The following is a 15945-nucleotide window of genomic DNA, read 5'->3' as shown; positions in this document are numbered from 1 at the left end:
TCCTTCCAGGAAGTAAGCGTCTTTTAATTTCATGGCTGCAGTAACCATCTGCAGTGATTTTGGAGCCCAAAAAACAAAGTCTGTCACTGTTTCCACTGTTTCCCCATCTATTTGCCATGAAGTGATGGGACTGGATGCCAAGATTCAGTTCAGTTCAGTCACTCAGTCGTGTCCGACTCTTTGCGACCCCATAAATCGCAGCACGCCAGGCCTCCCTGTCCATCACCAACTCCCGGAGTTCGCTCAGACTCACGTCCATCGAGTCAGTGATGCCATCCAGCCATCTCATCCTCTGTCCTCCCCTTCTCCTCCTGCCCCCATTTAAATCAGGAAAAATGTGTCATTGCAATCCCCACTGGAACCACTAGGGGTCGCTTTTCCTTAGTAAGTGCCTCGTTCTGGAATATTAGCATCTTGGAACTGAATTGAAGAAAATAATCTGTGATGGACACTAAGAATTAGCTTCAAAGATGAGCATTGCAACATTCTTCATAACAGAAGTTCAGTGGACTTCCCTGGTCCAACTAACACTCTGCTGCTGCTGCTGCTAAGTCGCTTCAGTTGTGTCCAACTCTGTGCGACCCCATAGACAGCAGGCCACCAGGCTCCCCTGTCCCTGGGATTCTCCAGGCAAGAACACTGGAGTGGGTTGCCATTTCCTTCTCCAATGCATGAAAGTGAAAAGTGAAAAGTGAAAGTGAAGTCGCTCAGGGATTGGCTAAATTACAGTACATTCTTTCTTTTTATGTAAAATATTTTTACTTTTATAAAGATAGAATTTTTTATACAAATGTTTTTATAAAAATATTTTATCAAACGGAAATGATACCAGTGTATTTTCTGGGTAAATGCAGATAAGATTTATTAAAATATTTTTATTTTTAAATCTTTCTCTTTAATTACTTAAAAAAAGTTATTTTAACTGAAGGATAATTGCTTTACAGAAGTTTGTTTTCTGCCAAACATCCACATGAATCCGCCATAGGTATACATATGTTCCCTCGCTCTTGAACCTCCCACCTCTCTAGATTGTCACAGAGGCTCTGTTTGAGGTCCCTCAGTAAATTATGGTATATTCTTATGTGAAAAGAATTTACATAGATTTACATACATGAAGAGATCATTCAATTTATTGAGTAAAGCAGGTTATAAAAACCTGTATACTTATAGCCTATTATGTTTATAATAAAAAATCAGATTTTCAGGTTTTTATAAAAAGGAATTAAAGGAGTGATTCCAATAAGTTAGCATTGAATAGGTTAATCTGGGGTTAGAATTAGGGGTGACTTTGTCTTCTTTTTCCTTCTCTGTCTTGTCTATAAAAATGTGCTGTTTAGCATACTGGTTACTCAGCAAAGAAAGATCTGCATCACAGATTCTGTCATCTGAGTACCAACTGTTAGATTAAAAGTTCCTTTTTCCATTGTGGGGGGCATTGAAGGGCGATTTTCAAGGGGAAGGGTCTTGACCCTGCTCCATCTCTGCCTGCCTGCCTTGGCCAGCTGTCTGTGGTTACCAACTGGGGTCTTAGCAGCTGTCAAGTTCTTCTTCCTGAAATCAAAGCTGCTTTCAAGAAGTAAGACTTGGAGCTGTAGCTAGTCTCCAGCATAAACCCCACATTTCAGACATGTAATTGTCTCTCTACCCTCAGATTGCTTCTGTGATCAACTCAGCCTTGGACCTGTACTTCCCGGAGGGCTGCGGTGTGGACATCCTTGCCAAGCTGGGGCGCTACTACGCGACCTCGGCCTTCACCTTGGCAGTCAGCATCATCGCCAAGAAGGAGGTTCTTCTGGATCAGCCAGGCAGGGAGGGTAGGTGCCAGGTGGGCAGTGGAGGCCTGTTCTTCCCTAAAACCAAGGACGGTTGTTGGCTAAGCTGGGTCTGATTTTAGGGAGTGGGGAAATCTGAAGACTGGCTCCTTCTTTAGGGAAATTGACAGTCATGTCTCCTCACCCCCAAGACACTCTTTTAGCATCTTTTTTTCCCCCTATGCATGTTTATATTTTATGAAGATTGAGATCAAAGCAACCTTGGGGAGAACAGATACTTGATTAAACCTATTGTATATGTGTTTCCTATGTGGCGCAGTGGTAAAGAATCTGCCTGCCAATGCAGGAGACGCAAGAGACACAGGTTCGATCCCTGGGTCAGAAAGATTCCCTGGAGAAGGAAATGGCAACCCACTGTAGTATTCTTGCCTGGAAAATCCCATGGACAGAGGAGCCTGGCGGGCTACAGTGCATGGGGTTGCAAAGAGTCGGACATGACTGAGCACACATTTTATAGTACAGATGAGGAAATTGCGAGCCAGACAGAATACAAGTGAGTTGCTTAAGAGCTAGTAAGTGGTAAACCCTGCATTTGACCCCATGTTTGTCTTCTTTACAGAGTCCAGGCTCTTACTCATCCTACTGCTTCTCATAACATAATGAAAATAATTGACAACAACTTATACTGATCTAAGCCCATTTTGCAGACTACAGAACATAGGCATGAAGAGGATGAGTCACTCAGCCAAGGTCACACAGCTGAGAAGGGGGCAGTGCCAGGGTTCAAGTCCAGGCTAGGCTGACTCATGGACAGAGGAGCTTGGTGGGCCACAGTCTGTGGGGTCGCAAAGAGTTGGACACGACTGAAGCGACTGACACTTTCAGGCTGACTCAAGGCTTTTCTGTCCACACTGCCAACATCAGTGCTCCTCACTGACCTTCTGGCAGCCTCTTGAGTGAGAGGTCTGACTCTGATCTTGGAGCTTTTTTCTCTGCTCTGGGATCCCCAGCCTGAAGGTCTGGGTGTTTTTCCCAGAGACGGGTGGTGGGCTCCAGGTGGAAGGTCTTCTGTGTGTGTATGTGTGCATAGGGATGGAATTCTTCTGGCCTCCTTTCCAGATCTGGGATTATACTTTCTAGTCCAACCTGGAGACCCGACTTCTCATTCCAGCTCGTGCATTACCCCATTGTGCATACTTCTGAGCCGCTGAATCAGTCTCTTGGGGTCTTGAGTTCTGGTGGGCTGCTTTTCAGCCTTTGCTGGGGCATCGAGGGGCTCAGATGTAAGCCTGGAGAGTGTCCTAGGCAGGATTGCTCAGCTGCAAGGTGTTTCCAACCCAGCCATGAACACAGGAGGAGGCAGGAGCCGCCCCATAGCTGAGGAGGGGGCAGCCCTCCTGTCTGCTTGCTGAGCCCGCCGTTGTCCCACCCCCTCACATGCTGCTTGTGCCCCCCGACCCCTCCCCTCCCTGCAGAGGAAACCAGTTCCTCCCCCAAGAGTGTCGTGTACCACCTTGGCGAGGGCGTGTATGGAGTCTTCAACTCAGTCCTGTTTGACAGCGCCTGCCCTGCCCCCATCCTGCAGAAGGTGAGCCTGCCCTGCTGGGCCTGTTTTCAATTGTGTGGGTGCATTTAAAGAACATTTTTTTTGGTATGTGTTGTTATCTAATTTTAAAAAAGTAAAACATATTTGTTGGAGAAAATAGACACTAAGAAGGAAGAAGCTTATCACCCCTAATTCCACCACATGGAGATAGACCCCTTGAATATTTAGATTTCAGTCTTTTTAAAAATGTGTTATATTTTTCCCCCATAAAGTTGGGATCATATTTGTTTGTAACCTGATTCTTTTTCACTTCATATAGGGTGTGACTCTTTGCATGCCATTCACGAATCTTTAACAACACGCTTCTTGATGACCATATAATATTTTAGGCAATCTAAGTCTAGCAATTGTCCATTTGGTTTCCTGTTTTAGAGCTTCCTGAGTCTATCTTGACATCCATCTCTGATCACTGCTCGTGGGCTGGGTCTTCACTGTGCTGCGTGGGCTTCGTTTCCCCAGAGCATGTGGGATCTTAGTTCCCTGACCAGGGATCGAACCTGCATCCCCTGCATTGCAAGGCAGATTCTTAACCACTGGATCACCAGAGAAGTCTCTAAAAATTCATTTTATTGAGTTTTTCCATGTTAACAAGGGAACAGGAATAGATAGAACGTTCCTCCTAGCCTGCCGAATCCAGCCCAGGGCCTCTGGCAGCTTTAGTGGGCTTCGTTAGGAGGGGAAGGAAACCAGACACACTTGTATTTTCACAGGCCTTTGTGTGGTCCTGCTTCAGGAAGGACGCTTAAGTGCCTAACCAGCACCTAGACCACCGTGAGCTTTCAATACGTGCTGTTGTTTTTCTTTCCATCTTTCCCCCCCGCCAGAGTCAACCAGATGTGGGCTCCTCTTTGTAGCTCTTCCTGCCCGTCCTCTACTGCAGGCAGAGGGAGCTTCCCTCCTCCAGGCGCCCCCCACCACCCCCCACAACTGGATGAGTCCTCATTCCATAGCTGCGTCGTTGTCTGAGTAAGCCTCCCCAATGATGAAGTGCTCAGGAATTCAGTTTTCTACGGTGATGTACTAGCGTTGCTTGCATTCCTGTGGTCTCCCACATCCTACTGCACAGGGGAAGGACCGGCCTAGGCCAGCCAAGCCCCAGGTTACACAGCAGGCAGCAGTTGCTTCCTAGTCCCCTTCCCGGTCCCAGTCCCTTCTTCCTGTTGCAGGCCATCCCTGACCCACTCCCCGTTCCCTTCATCAGCTCCTCCAAGGAGCAGGGCTGTGGTCCCAGCCCAGCACCACACCTGCCCCAGGAGCTTGGCGGCTCAGTCTCCAGCTGGTATTCCTGGCTTGGGCACCAGGATGTTCCTAAGTCTTTCAGTGGTCTGTGCTGCTGCTCCTCTGGAGGGTGCCCACCGCTTAGGAGACCATACCCAGGGTGGGCCTGCAGTGTGGCCATGGAGACTGTGTAGATGGAGCACGCCTAGTAAATGAGCTACGGTTGTGCTAGGAGTGTGTCGGGAGGGCCCAGCCTGGCCAGGGTATCTGCACTTCCTCCCCAAGGAAGGTGCCCCTCACCAGCCAGGTGGGCAGCTTTCTACCCTGCTCTTCGTGCCCATGGACTTTGATTTTGGACCTCAGGTAGAAAAAGTTGTATTAAACATAATCCTTGCTTCAGGGTATTTTTCTCATCATTGGAATATGTGTGGCCTTTTTTTGTTTGCTTGTTTAATTTAACAAATATTTGAGCACCTTCCACATGCACTGAGGTCTGCAGAAGGTAGTAGGTAAGGAAGGATTGCTTGTGCCTTGGAAATATGATCTTGCTGAGTAGAAACGTGTGTGTGTGACACATACACACACAGAGAAGTACACAGACTACAACGTCATGAGAAAAGTGCAAAAAGTACAGACAAATGTTACTGCATTTTCTTCAAAAATATTTTAGTACTTAATAACTAAAAGATAAGGACTTAAGAAACACAGTATCATCATCAGACTAAAAACGAAGCAATTCCATAGTATCCCTTGTCACCTAGTGAGTGTTCAGATATTCCCTTATAAATGGTTTTTATAGTTGATTTTACAGGTGAGAAAACTGAGGGGTAGGGAGGTGAAGGAACTTACTCAAAGTCACACAGTTGATAAATGGCAGTGTTTTAAACTGTAGACCCTTGGGGTAGGGTTCATGTCTTATTCATCTTTGATTATCTGTCTGTTGCTAAAGACCAAACTCTGAACTACTTTCCTATAAAATGATTATCTCCCTGTAAAATCGCTGCCTCCTTATAAAATGTCTTCATGAGCATTTGGGCATTGTTAATTTTTTATTATTCTTATTCATGTTTCTTTGAGTATCCTCTGTCAAAAAAGTTGTTGTTAGTCTCTTTGTATAGGTGGCTCAATGTACATGCTTAAAGTATATTCCCTTTTAAGAACCATTTTCTTATGGTGAGTCTCTGGAATAGGGTTACTGAGTAAGAGGGTTTGAGCGTTTTTATTCCTCTTGATGCGTCTTGTTAGACTGTTTTCGTCCACGCTTGGACTAATATGTATTATTACTGGCAGTGCTATTTCACAATAAGCTCACCAGCGTTACACACTGTGACCTTTTTCTTGTTGGCTAATTTACCTGCAATGGTATACCTCAGTCTTTCATTTTTGTTTCTTTGACAAGCATAAAGCCTTCTTTCATAGATACTTCAACACGCTCTCATATGTCTTAACTAAGTCTTCTGCAATTAATAGTAAGGATATTTATCTCTTTCTACCTGCTCTGCAGGTTATATATATTTTTATATATATATATATAAAATATATATATATAATATTTATATAATATATATATTATATATATAATATATATATATTATAATATACCATATATTTATGGTGTGTGTGTGTATGTGTGTGTGTGTGTGTGTGTGTATGTGTGTATATATATATATATAAAATACATAGAACATTTACTGGGGAAAATTTAGCACAATAAGTAATAACGCACTAATCCCACCATTCAGAGATGACTATTGTTAAATTTTACTTTCATTTCTTTAAGTGTCATAGTGCACATTGTTTTAACTTAAAAAAAACATATTATGAGACATGATTTTCTTTTTTATATTAATTCAAATTTCATTATTTGCTCAGTGTGGGAAATATCTGAATCACAGAATTGAGGAAAGTCAACTTTGTTTTATGTAAATTATAAAAGGCCAACCAAAGCCAAATCATGTTTCATAAAGTGAACACTTTTAAATTAGAAGCCAATATATAACCTCTGCCTCCCAGAGATGCCCTGGATATATAATAACTTAGTAACTTTGTCTTTTATTAACAATGTTTGGGCATATTAATTTTATCTTTTTAAAATGCTATTTTAAAAGCAACAATTGAGGTAAGAAAATATCCTTTACTCTTGAAAATATTTTTGGCATGGCCTTGTTTAGTCACTAAGTTGTGTCTGACTGTTTTTCGACCCCACAGACATAGCCACCAGGCTCCTCTGTCCATGGGCTTCTCCAGGCAAGAATACTGGAGTGGTTTGCCGTTATCTTCTCCAAGACATGATTTTCTTTACTGATATGTTAGGTAGACTTTTTATTTATAAACATTTTAAATATTCACTGAGTGGTCTAAAATGCAATTCAATAAATGTGTATTAGTACTTCATGAATGCAAGGTATAGTTAGGTGTGGGGAGGGTCCCAGAGGGGGCAAGTACCATGGGAGTTTTACAAGACTCTTCAGAAGCACAATTCAGGGTCCAAGCTCTGATCACCCCGCTCTGTACAGAGACACCTTTGTTGCCAAGACCGGGTTCTCTCATTTGTCAATATATTTTATTCTAATTATTTTATGGTTTAAAAAGTAGGGTTCCATCTGGAGTACATTGCAGTAGTACTTTTTCAGGTCTGGATCTGGTTAGTTCTTGTCTTAAAAATTCTTAAGTAATGATTTCTAATCCTATTTCATTTCTGCTTTGCCATACTATCCATTACTTTTATTTTTCAATGATCTCTAGTTTTTATCCTGTTCTTTGGACGACAGCTTTGTGCTATGTTTAGAAACCTGGGAGGGGTGCTTTCTATTTCCAGCAATGTGGTAGACGAGATACTCTGAACAGCCTCCCCACTGACAAAGAAGACTGTGTCCTGACTTACAAGATAGCAGGGACTCTTCAGAGGTCAATACACAAGCGAAAGCAGGCATCTCCGTTTCACTTAGTGTAAAAGTCAGTCAACCCAACAGTCTGAGGGACCCTTTTCAAGTGTAAGTCAAATCATGTCTCCTTTCTACCTGAAACTCTGCTTGGGCTCCTGTCTCACTCTGCATTAAAGCCAGAGCCCTTCCAGTAGCTCCCAAGGCCCTTTGAGATCTGACCCTGTTACCTCTCACACCACCTCCCTCAGCCACATCCCCTTGCTCATCCTGCTGTAATCATTCCAGCCTCCTTGCAGCTCCCTGAACTCACCAGGCACATTCCCGCCTCACCACTTTTGCACCAGCTTTCCCCTCTGACCGGATCACTCCTCTTCCAGGTACCACCCTGGTTTGCTCCTCACCTCCTTTAGGTCTTGGCTGAAAAGTCATCTCCTTACACCCTGACACCTTATACCATATTTAATGTTACACCTGTACCCCTCACCTAATCTGTGTTTTAAATTACTTTATAACATAGCATATAATTTACTTCTTTGTCTTCCTCCCTCCTGCTGGACTGTAAACCCCGTGAGGACAAGGATCTTTGGCTATTTTGTTCACTAGTGTGTCCCAAGCGTGTACAATAGTGACTATTCAAATATGTTAAGTCAATTAATCCAGAGAGAAAACCTAACTCTGAAATTGGCCTTCTCTCTGGGGATGTATGCTGAATCCTTTTAGCGCTGATCTTCAGTTTTGATAGCTATGAGTGTTCCTAGGGACTAGCCAAGATAGAGAATCTGATAAGATCCCTCATATAAAGCTGGGAACCCTAAACAAAGTACATCGTCATTAGTATAAGAGAATATTAGGAAACCCCCCCACAGAGGAGGACAGCAAGAAAATGTGTCTGTTTTGATCTTGTTAGTGGTTGGAAGAGAGCAAAAAATTGAGAATTTGAAGCCACAAGCCAGTCTTTTCTTGGGTTCATTGCCCAAATTCATATTAACTACGTGATCTGGAAGCTCCCCTCATAGCTCAGTTGGAAAAGGATCCACCTGCAATGCAGGAGACCCCAATTCAATTCCTGTGTCAGGAAGATCCCCTGGAGAAGGGATAGGCTACCCACTCCAGTATTCTTGGCCTTCCCTTGTGGTTAAAGAATCCGCCTGCAATGTGAGAGACCTGGGTTCGATCCCTGGGTTGGGAAGATCCTCTGGAGAAGGAAAAGGCTACCCACTCCAGTATTCTGGCCTGGAGAATTCCGTGGGCTGTAAAGTCCATGGGGTCGCAAAGAGTCAGACACGACGAGTGACTTTCACTTTCACTTTTATTTTCACTGGAAGCCTGAAGCCTAGAATTTACTTTATCTTGCAGAAGCAAACACAAACTCTCTCTTGAGGAATCTTCAAACTAGGCTTTTAATAATTATCACAGATAAAGTTTCAAGCACATGAGCTCACAATAAAAAATCACAAACACAAAGAAACAAGTCACCATGAGGGGAAGCCAGCATAAGCAATAGATAGCAGATTTAAACCTGCAATTACTTCATGTACTGGAATTATCAGATGCTAAAAATTGAAGAAAGTAGGGAAAACCACTAGACCATTCAGGTATGACCTAAATTAAATCCCTTAGGATTATATAGTGGAAGTGACAAATAGATTCAAGGGATTTGATCTGGTAGACAGAGTGCCTAAAGAACTATGGACAAGGTTCATGACATTGTACAGGAGGCAGTGATCAAGACCATCCTCAAGAAAAAGAAATGCAAAAAGGCAAAATGGTTGTTTGATGAGGCCTTACAAATAGCTGAGAAAAGAAGAGAAGCAAAAGGCAAAGGAGAAAAGAAAAATATCCATTTGAATGCAGAGTTCCAAACAATAGCAAGGAGAGATAAGAAAGCCTTTCTAAGTGATCAATGCAAAGAAATAGAGGAAAACAAAAGAATGGGAAACACTAGAGATCTCTTCAAGAAAATTAGAGATACCAAGGAAACTTTTCATGCAAAGATGGGCACAATAAAGGACAGAAACAATATAGACCTAACAGAAGCAGAAGATATTAAGAAGAGGTGGCAAGAATACACAGAAGAACTACACAAAAAAGATCTTCATGACCCAGATAATCACGATGGTGTGATCACTGACTTAGAGCCAGATATCCTGGAATGTGAAGTCAAGTGGGCCTTAGGAAGAATCACTACAAACAAAGCTAGTGGAGGTGATGGAATCCTGAAAATCACCTGGAGGTGATTTCAAATCCTGAAAGATGATGCTGTGAAAGTGCTGCACTCAATATGCCACAGCACTCAGTATGCACTCAGCAGTGGCCACAGGACTAGAAAAGGTCAGTTTTCATTCCAATCCCAAAGAAAGGCAATGCCAAAGAATGCTCAGACTACCGCGCAATTGCACTCATTTCACATGCTAGCAAAGTAATGCTCAAAATTCTCCAAGCCAGGCTTCAACAGTTCATGAACCGTGAACTTCCAGATGTTAAAGCTGGATTTAGAAAAGGCAGAGGAACCAGAGATCAAATTGCCAACATCTGCTGGATCATTGGAAAAGCAAGAGAGTTCCAGAATAACATCTACTTCTGCTTTATTGACTACACCAAAGGCTTTGACTGTGTGGATCACAACAAACTATGGGAAGTTCTTCAGGAGATGGGAATACCAGACCACGTGACCTGCCTCTTGAGAAACTTATATGCAGGTCAGGAAGCAACAGTTAGGACTGGACACGGAAAAACAGACTGGTTCCAAATCAGTAAAGGAGTACGTCAAAACTGTATATTGTCACCCTGTTTATTTAACTTATATGCAGAGTAAGTACATCATGAGAAACGCTGGGCTGGATGAAGCACAAGCTGGAATCAAGATTGTTGGGACAAATCTCAATAACCTCAGATATGCAGATGACACCACCCTTATGGCAGAAAGCAAAGAAGAACTAAAGAGCCTCTTGATGAAAGTGAAAGAGGAGAGTCAAAAAGTTGGCTTAAAACTCAGCATTCAGGAAACTAAGATCACAGCATCTGGTCCCATCACTTAATGGCAAATAGATGGGGAAACAATGGAAGCAGTAACAGACTTTATTTTGGGGGGCTCCCAAACCACTGCAGATGGTGACTGCAGTCATGAAATTAAAAGATGCTTGCTCCTAAAGAATGACCAACCTAGACAGCATATTAAAAAGCAGAGAGACATTACTTTGCCAAAAAGGTCCTTCTAGTCAAAGCTATGGTTTTTCCAGTAGTCATGTATGGATGTGAGAGTTGGACTGTGAAGAAAGCTTAGCACCAAAGAATTGATGCTCTTGAACTGTGGTGTTGGAGAAGACTCTAAAGAGTCCCTTGGACTGCAAGGAGATCCAACCAGTCCATCCTAAAGGAAATCAGTCCTGAATATTCATTGGAAGGACTGATGATGAAGCTGAAACTCCAATACTTATGGCCGCCTGATGCAAAGAACTGACTCATTTGAAAAGTCCCTGATGCTGGGAAAGATTAAAGGCAGAAGGTGAAGGGGACGACAGAGGATGAGATGGTTGGATGACATCACTGACTTGATGGACATGAGTCTGAGTGAGCTCTGGGAGTTGGTGATGGACAGGTAAACTTGGCGTGCTGCAGTCCATGGGGTCACAAAGAGTTGGAACTGAACTGAAAGATAAAACAAAAATATTTACTGTGTTTAAAGAAATAAAAAATTGAAAATAAGTAAATTGAAAATGACTTTGCTTACCAAAAAGTAAGCAAATATAAAAATTTGACTTAACAGATTTTTAAAAGGACTAAATAGAATTTGTAGAAATGAAATATATGAACATTGAAATTATACACAGGGTAAGCAAGATATTGGGGCTTCCCAGGTAGCTCAGTGGTAAAGAATCCACCTGCCAATGCAAGAGATGTGGGTTTGATCCCTGGGTCAAGAAGATCCCCTGGAGAAGAAAATGGCAACCTACTCCAGTATTCTTGCCTGGGACAGGGGACAGAGGACAGAGGAGCCTGTCCATGGACAGAGGAGCCTGGCAGGCTACAGTCCACGCAGTCGCAAAAGAGTCAGACATGACTTAACGACTAAACAACAACAAAGCGGGATGTTAGAGACAGTTGAAGAGAGAAGATATGAGAAGATAAAGAAGGAATTGGAATATAGAGCTGAAGGAACTTTGCAAATGTAGCACAAAGAGACAGAAAGAAAATAAAGGCAAAGGAAGTGGTAGAGCGAGAGGGTGTAATGTCTAATCATAGTTTCAGGAAGAGATTGTATCAGGATACAGAAACAAGACAGGTAGTTTGAACAGGGAAATGTTAACATAAAGAACTGCTAACTTTAAAGATGGCTGATTACTAAAAAGGATAAAAGCAGTTACTATATCTGGTACTACTACTACTACTAAGTCGCTTCAGTCGTGTCCGACTCTGTGCTACCCCATGGACTGCAGCCTACCAGGCTTCTCAGTCCATGGGATTCTCCAGGCAAGAACACTGGAGTGGGTTGCCATTTCCTTCTCCAATGCATGAAAGTGGAAAGTGAAAGCGAAGTCGCTCAGTTGTGTCCGACCCTTAGCAACCCCATGGACTGCAGCCCACCAGGCTCCTCCATCCATGGGATTTTCCGGGCAACAGTACTGGAGTGGGGTGCCATTGGGAGAGTGAAAAATGAAGCACCTTAGAGGAGAGCTCCTCCCTGCAAGTCTGAGATTGAAACCTTTGAGGAAAGGCCATGGTGTGCAGCCTTCCTGTGGCAAGGAACCTTTCAGAGGGTTGCCAACACAACTAAATTGCAGAAGTAGCCTGCTGTGGAGTGGAGAGAAGCTTGTTGGACTGTGCAGGCCAAAGTTGAACTGAAGGCCATTGAGGTGAACACAACCACACCCTCATACCCTGAACCAAAGGTGGCCAAACGGAAAACAGCAAGCTGAAAGGGAGAGAGTTCCTTCTTCCTGATTTGCCCTTGCAGTGTTTTTCCAGCAACTTATATAGACAAAGCCTAACATAGAGCTAGCTGGGCTTCCTGGTTGCTCAGTGATAAAGAATCTGCCTGCCAATTCAGGAGACATGGGTTCGATCCCTGGGTCAGGAAGATCCCCTGGAGAAGGAAATGGCAACCCATTCCAGTATTTTTGCCTGAGAAATTCCATGGAGAGAGGAGTGAGCTATAGTCCATGGGGTTGCAAAAGAGTCAGACATAGCAACTAAACCACATCATCAAGAGCATAGAGCTGCCTAGTCAGGAAGAAATGTCTCATTCTAGTATCACAAAGCAGGGCAAAGAAGGGTAGATTTGGAGCTGAGGCTAAATAAATAAATTAAAAATGAATTGCTGGAAGAGAGTAAACGAGAGGAACGTTTATTCTCAGATTCAGGAAATCCAACAAATTCCAAGTATATTACCTAAAAATGAATCCATACGTAGACAACATATTAGTGAAACTGAACACCAGAGACAGAAGAAGATCATAAAACTAGTGAGAGAAATGAGACAGATAAAAGAATACCTGTAGAGGAATATTTATTAGACTTATAGCTTATTTCCCCCCTTAACAACGGAAGGCAGAAGATAGTGAAATAGCAACTTTGATCTATCAACCTTCACTGGATAGCAATAGAATGTAAGTTGGGAGGTAGAGTGACCGAGTTGGCATTCTAAGGTTTTGAATTTCTTGTGTGTGTGCTAAGTCGCTTTGGTCATGTCTCACTCTGTGCGGCGCTGTGGACTGTAGCCTGCCAGGCTCCTCTGTCCATGGGATTCTTCAGGCAAGAATACTGGAGTGGGTTGCTGTGCCATCCTCCAAAAGATCTTCCCAACCCAGGGATCAAACCCACATCTCTTAAGTCTCCTGCCTTGGAAGGTGGGTTCTTTACCACTAGCACCACCTGGGAAGCCCTTCAATTGCTTGAGCAGAGGGTAAAGATGTTGAGTGATTTTAGACTACCTTAAGCATACATATTCGGAGAAGGCAATGGCACCCCACTCCAGTACTCTTGCCTGGAAAATCCCATGGAAAGAGGAGCCTGTAGGCTGCAGTCCATGGGGTCGCTATGAATCGGACACGACTGAGAGACTTCACTTTGACTTTTCACTTTCGTGCATTGGAGAAGGAAATGGCAACCCACTCCAGTATTCTTGCCTGGAGAATCCCAGGGACGGGGGAGCCTGGTGGGCTGCCGTCTATGGGGTCGCACAGAGTCGGACACGACTGAAGTGACTTAGCAGCAGCAGCAGCAAGTATACATATTACAAAGTAAGTATCTGGAGTAACCACTAAAATAGTAGGAGTTTATTAAAACAGTTTGGTTTGGAGAGTGGCCATAAAAACATAGACCAGCAAAACATAGATTAGAGCACACACACAAAAAATCCACATATATCTGGAAACTTGATTTTGACAACGCTTGCAAAGCACATCATTGGGAATTGCCTAATATATGATGCTAGGTCACCTGATTGTCCGTATGCAAAAAATGAAATTGGATCCCTATCTCTGGGGCTTTTAATTAGTAGTAGCTTATTTATTTCTGAAATTGGAGGAAATTCTCTTTTTGGCTTTATTAAGTTTTTCCAGCTAGGATAAGGTAGAGTCCTTGTATTTCATCTCTCCTTTCAAGGTTTTATTATTTTCATGGGTTAAGTACTATTGTGGCCCAAGTACATCCCTGAGTTTAGTAACTTAATGCTTTCATCATTGTGTGAGTGGAGATGGTCCCCTTTGTGTTTAAGCTGAGACATCGGCTTACATGTAAAAACTCACTAATCTCTAGTAACTACTCCTCTCCCCTCTGAATTTTCTAGGTGGGCAAGCTTTGTCTGCAGTATAATATTTTATTTCTTTATTTTTCTATATTATACCTTTTTGTTTCTTTTTTTCCAGATAATAGCTATTGTCAGCATTTCTCATGCTTTGTAAAATAGAAATGACAGAAAGGTTCAGACTTGGAGTCAGAAGACATGGGTCTGGTTCTTGGCTCTGCCATCTAGTAGCTGAGTAACATTAGGCAAGTTACTTAACCTCTCTGGGCCCTGTTTTTATAGTCTCTTCATCTGGAAAATGAGGGGGCTTAACTGTAGCAATTAAGGTTGCTTCTAGTTCTGAAATGAAGCCATTCTAGTATATCTCCATTAAGTTAGAGTTGGCTCCTTATTTTAAATAGTTTCTCTTTATTGTGGAGTTTAATTTTGTCTGTAGTTTTAATCAAGAAGGGGTGCTATAGGCTATTGAGTGCCACGATTGGGAAAATTAAATTTGAATTGTAGATCTATATTTTCCATGTTATGATGAAGCCAGTGATCACCTTGCTCATTGTCCCTGTCTTCCATTTAAATCATCTGACCATTGAAAGTGATTTTTTGAATAAGAGTATGGATTTGATTAGCTAGGGTTTCATTTTGGATTTTTGCCTGTATGTTCACAAGTGAGATTTTGATCACAGGCTTTTGTTATGTTTCTTCTTTTTCCTTTTTGTGTGCCGCCCTTGTTCATCCCATTTTTTTTTCCCTTTTAAAATATTTTTGTACACTTTATGCAGTATAGGAGCTAACTTATGTATACTTTAAAAGTTGGAGAATTATTTAGGGATTCCCTCAGGGCCATGTGCCATTTTAAATGTTTCATTTGTTTCTTCTGTGGATCTGGTCTCCTATTGGGCCTCTTTGAAGAAAGCTGCCATCCAGGTGCAGCTGGGAGGGCCCTTGTCTGGGACCCCCAGGAGCTGTGCCACTCCCTCCAGAACCCGGAGCAGGTCACTTCTGAGTTTTCTCATCTGTAAGATGGGAATGCAGCTGCCTCCCAGATGAAGTGTGAAGCAGTGGTGGGAGTGCTTTGTGAAGTGGGACCCTCTGCCTGCTCTCAGAGGGGGGCCCTAGTAGCTGATTGGGCTTCTTGTATTTTTACAGGGGCTTGTCCATTTCCGCTCAGTTTTCCGACTCAAAAACAGAACTGAGACTTAAAAGCCTGCTCCCACATGCTTTTGGAACATTTATTTTGCTATTTCCTTTTTTATTTCCTTTTTAAAAAAAGGTTTTAAATGGTAATTGCCTTATTTCCTGTGGAATTTTAAAATCTTTCCTTTCTACCCATTTTAAATTTATACCACTAATAAGTGAGAGAAATCTGATTATAACTCAAGGGTGCCTTTTCTTTTCATTTTATTGTGGAAGAAGCTTTGAAACCTATTTTCTTAAGGATTTCTTAAGGATCCTCATGGATACATTTATATAGCATTTCCACTCACACGTCTTTAAAAGTCCAAATTGTTTTTTAACAATTGGAGCTAAGGTAATTAATTCAGAGCAACTGAGATGAATTTTACTCATTAATAAGCTTATGAACAAGAGTGTTAAGTTGTATGAACAAGGGTGTATTGATTTGTATTTTTCTAGCATGTGAGGTTCATGAGCACAGGAACTTTGTTTTCTTGTGTGTTCACTGTTGCATCCCAGGCTCTTAGATCAGAGCCTGGCACATAGTAG

General features: G+C 42.5%; 1 protein-coding gene across 2 annotated transcripts in view; it reads left to right on the top strand.

The window, feature by feature from the left end:
• AZIN2 (antizyme inhibitor 2) overlaps nucleotides 1-15945 on the top strand; it is a 41500-nt gene that overhangs the window by 20120 nt on the left and 5435 nt on the right. For both annotated transcript variants that reach the window (XM_055573770.1, XM_055573769.1), the window contains 2 exons: nucleotides 1652-1814; nucleotides 3248-3360. In XM_055573770.1, coding sequence (XP_055429745.1) covers nucleotides 1652-1814; nucleotides 3248-3360 — 276 coding nt within the window. The remainder of the gene's footprint in view (nucleotides 1-1651; nucleotides 1815-3247; nucleotides 3361-15945) is intronic.

Source organism: Bubalus kerabau, chromosome 3, assembly GCF_029407905.1.
Source record: "Bubalus kerabau isolate K-KA32 ecotype Philippines breed swamp buffalo chromosome 3, PCC_UOA_SB_1v2, whole genome shotgun sequence".
Lineage (NCBI taxonomy): Eukaryota > Metazoa > Chordata > Mammalia > Artiodactyla > Bovidae > Bubalus > Bubalus kerabau.
This window is presented reverse-complemented; position numbering and strand designations above follow the sequence as displayed.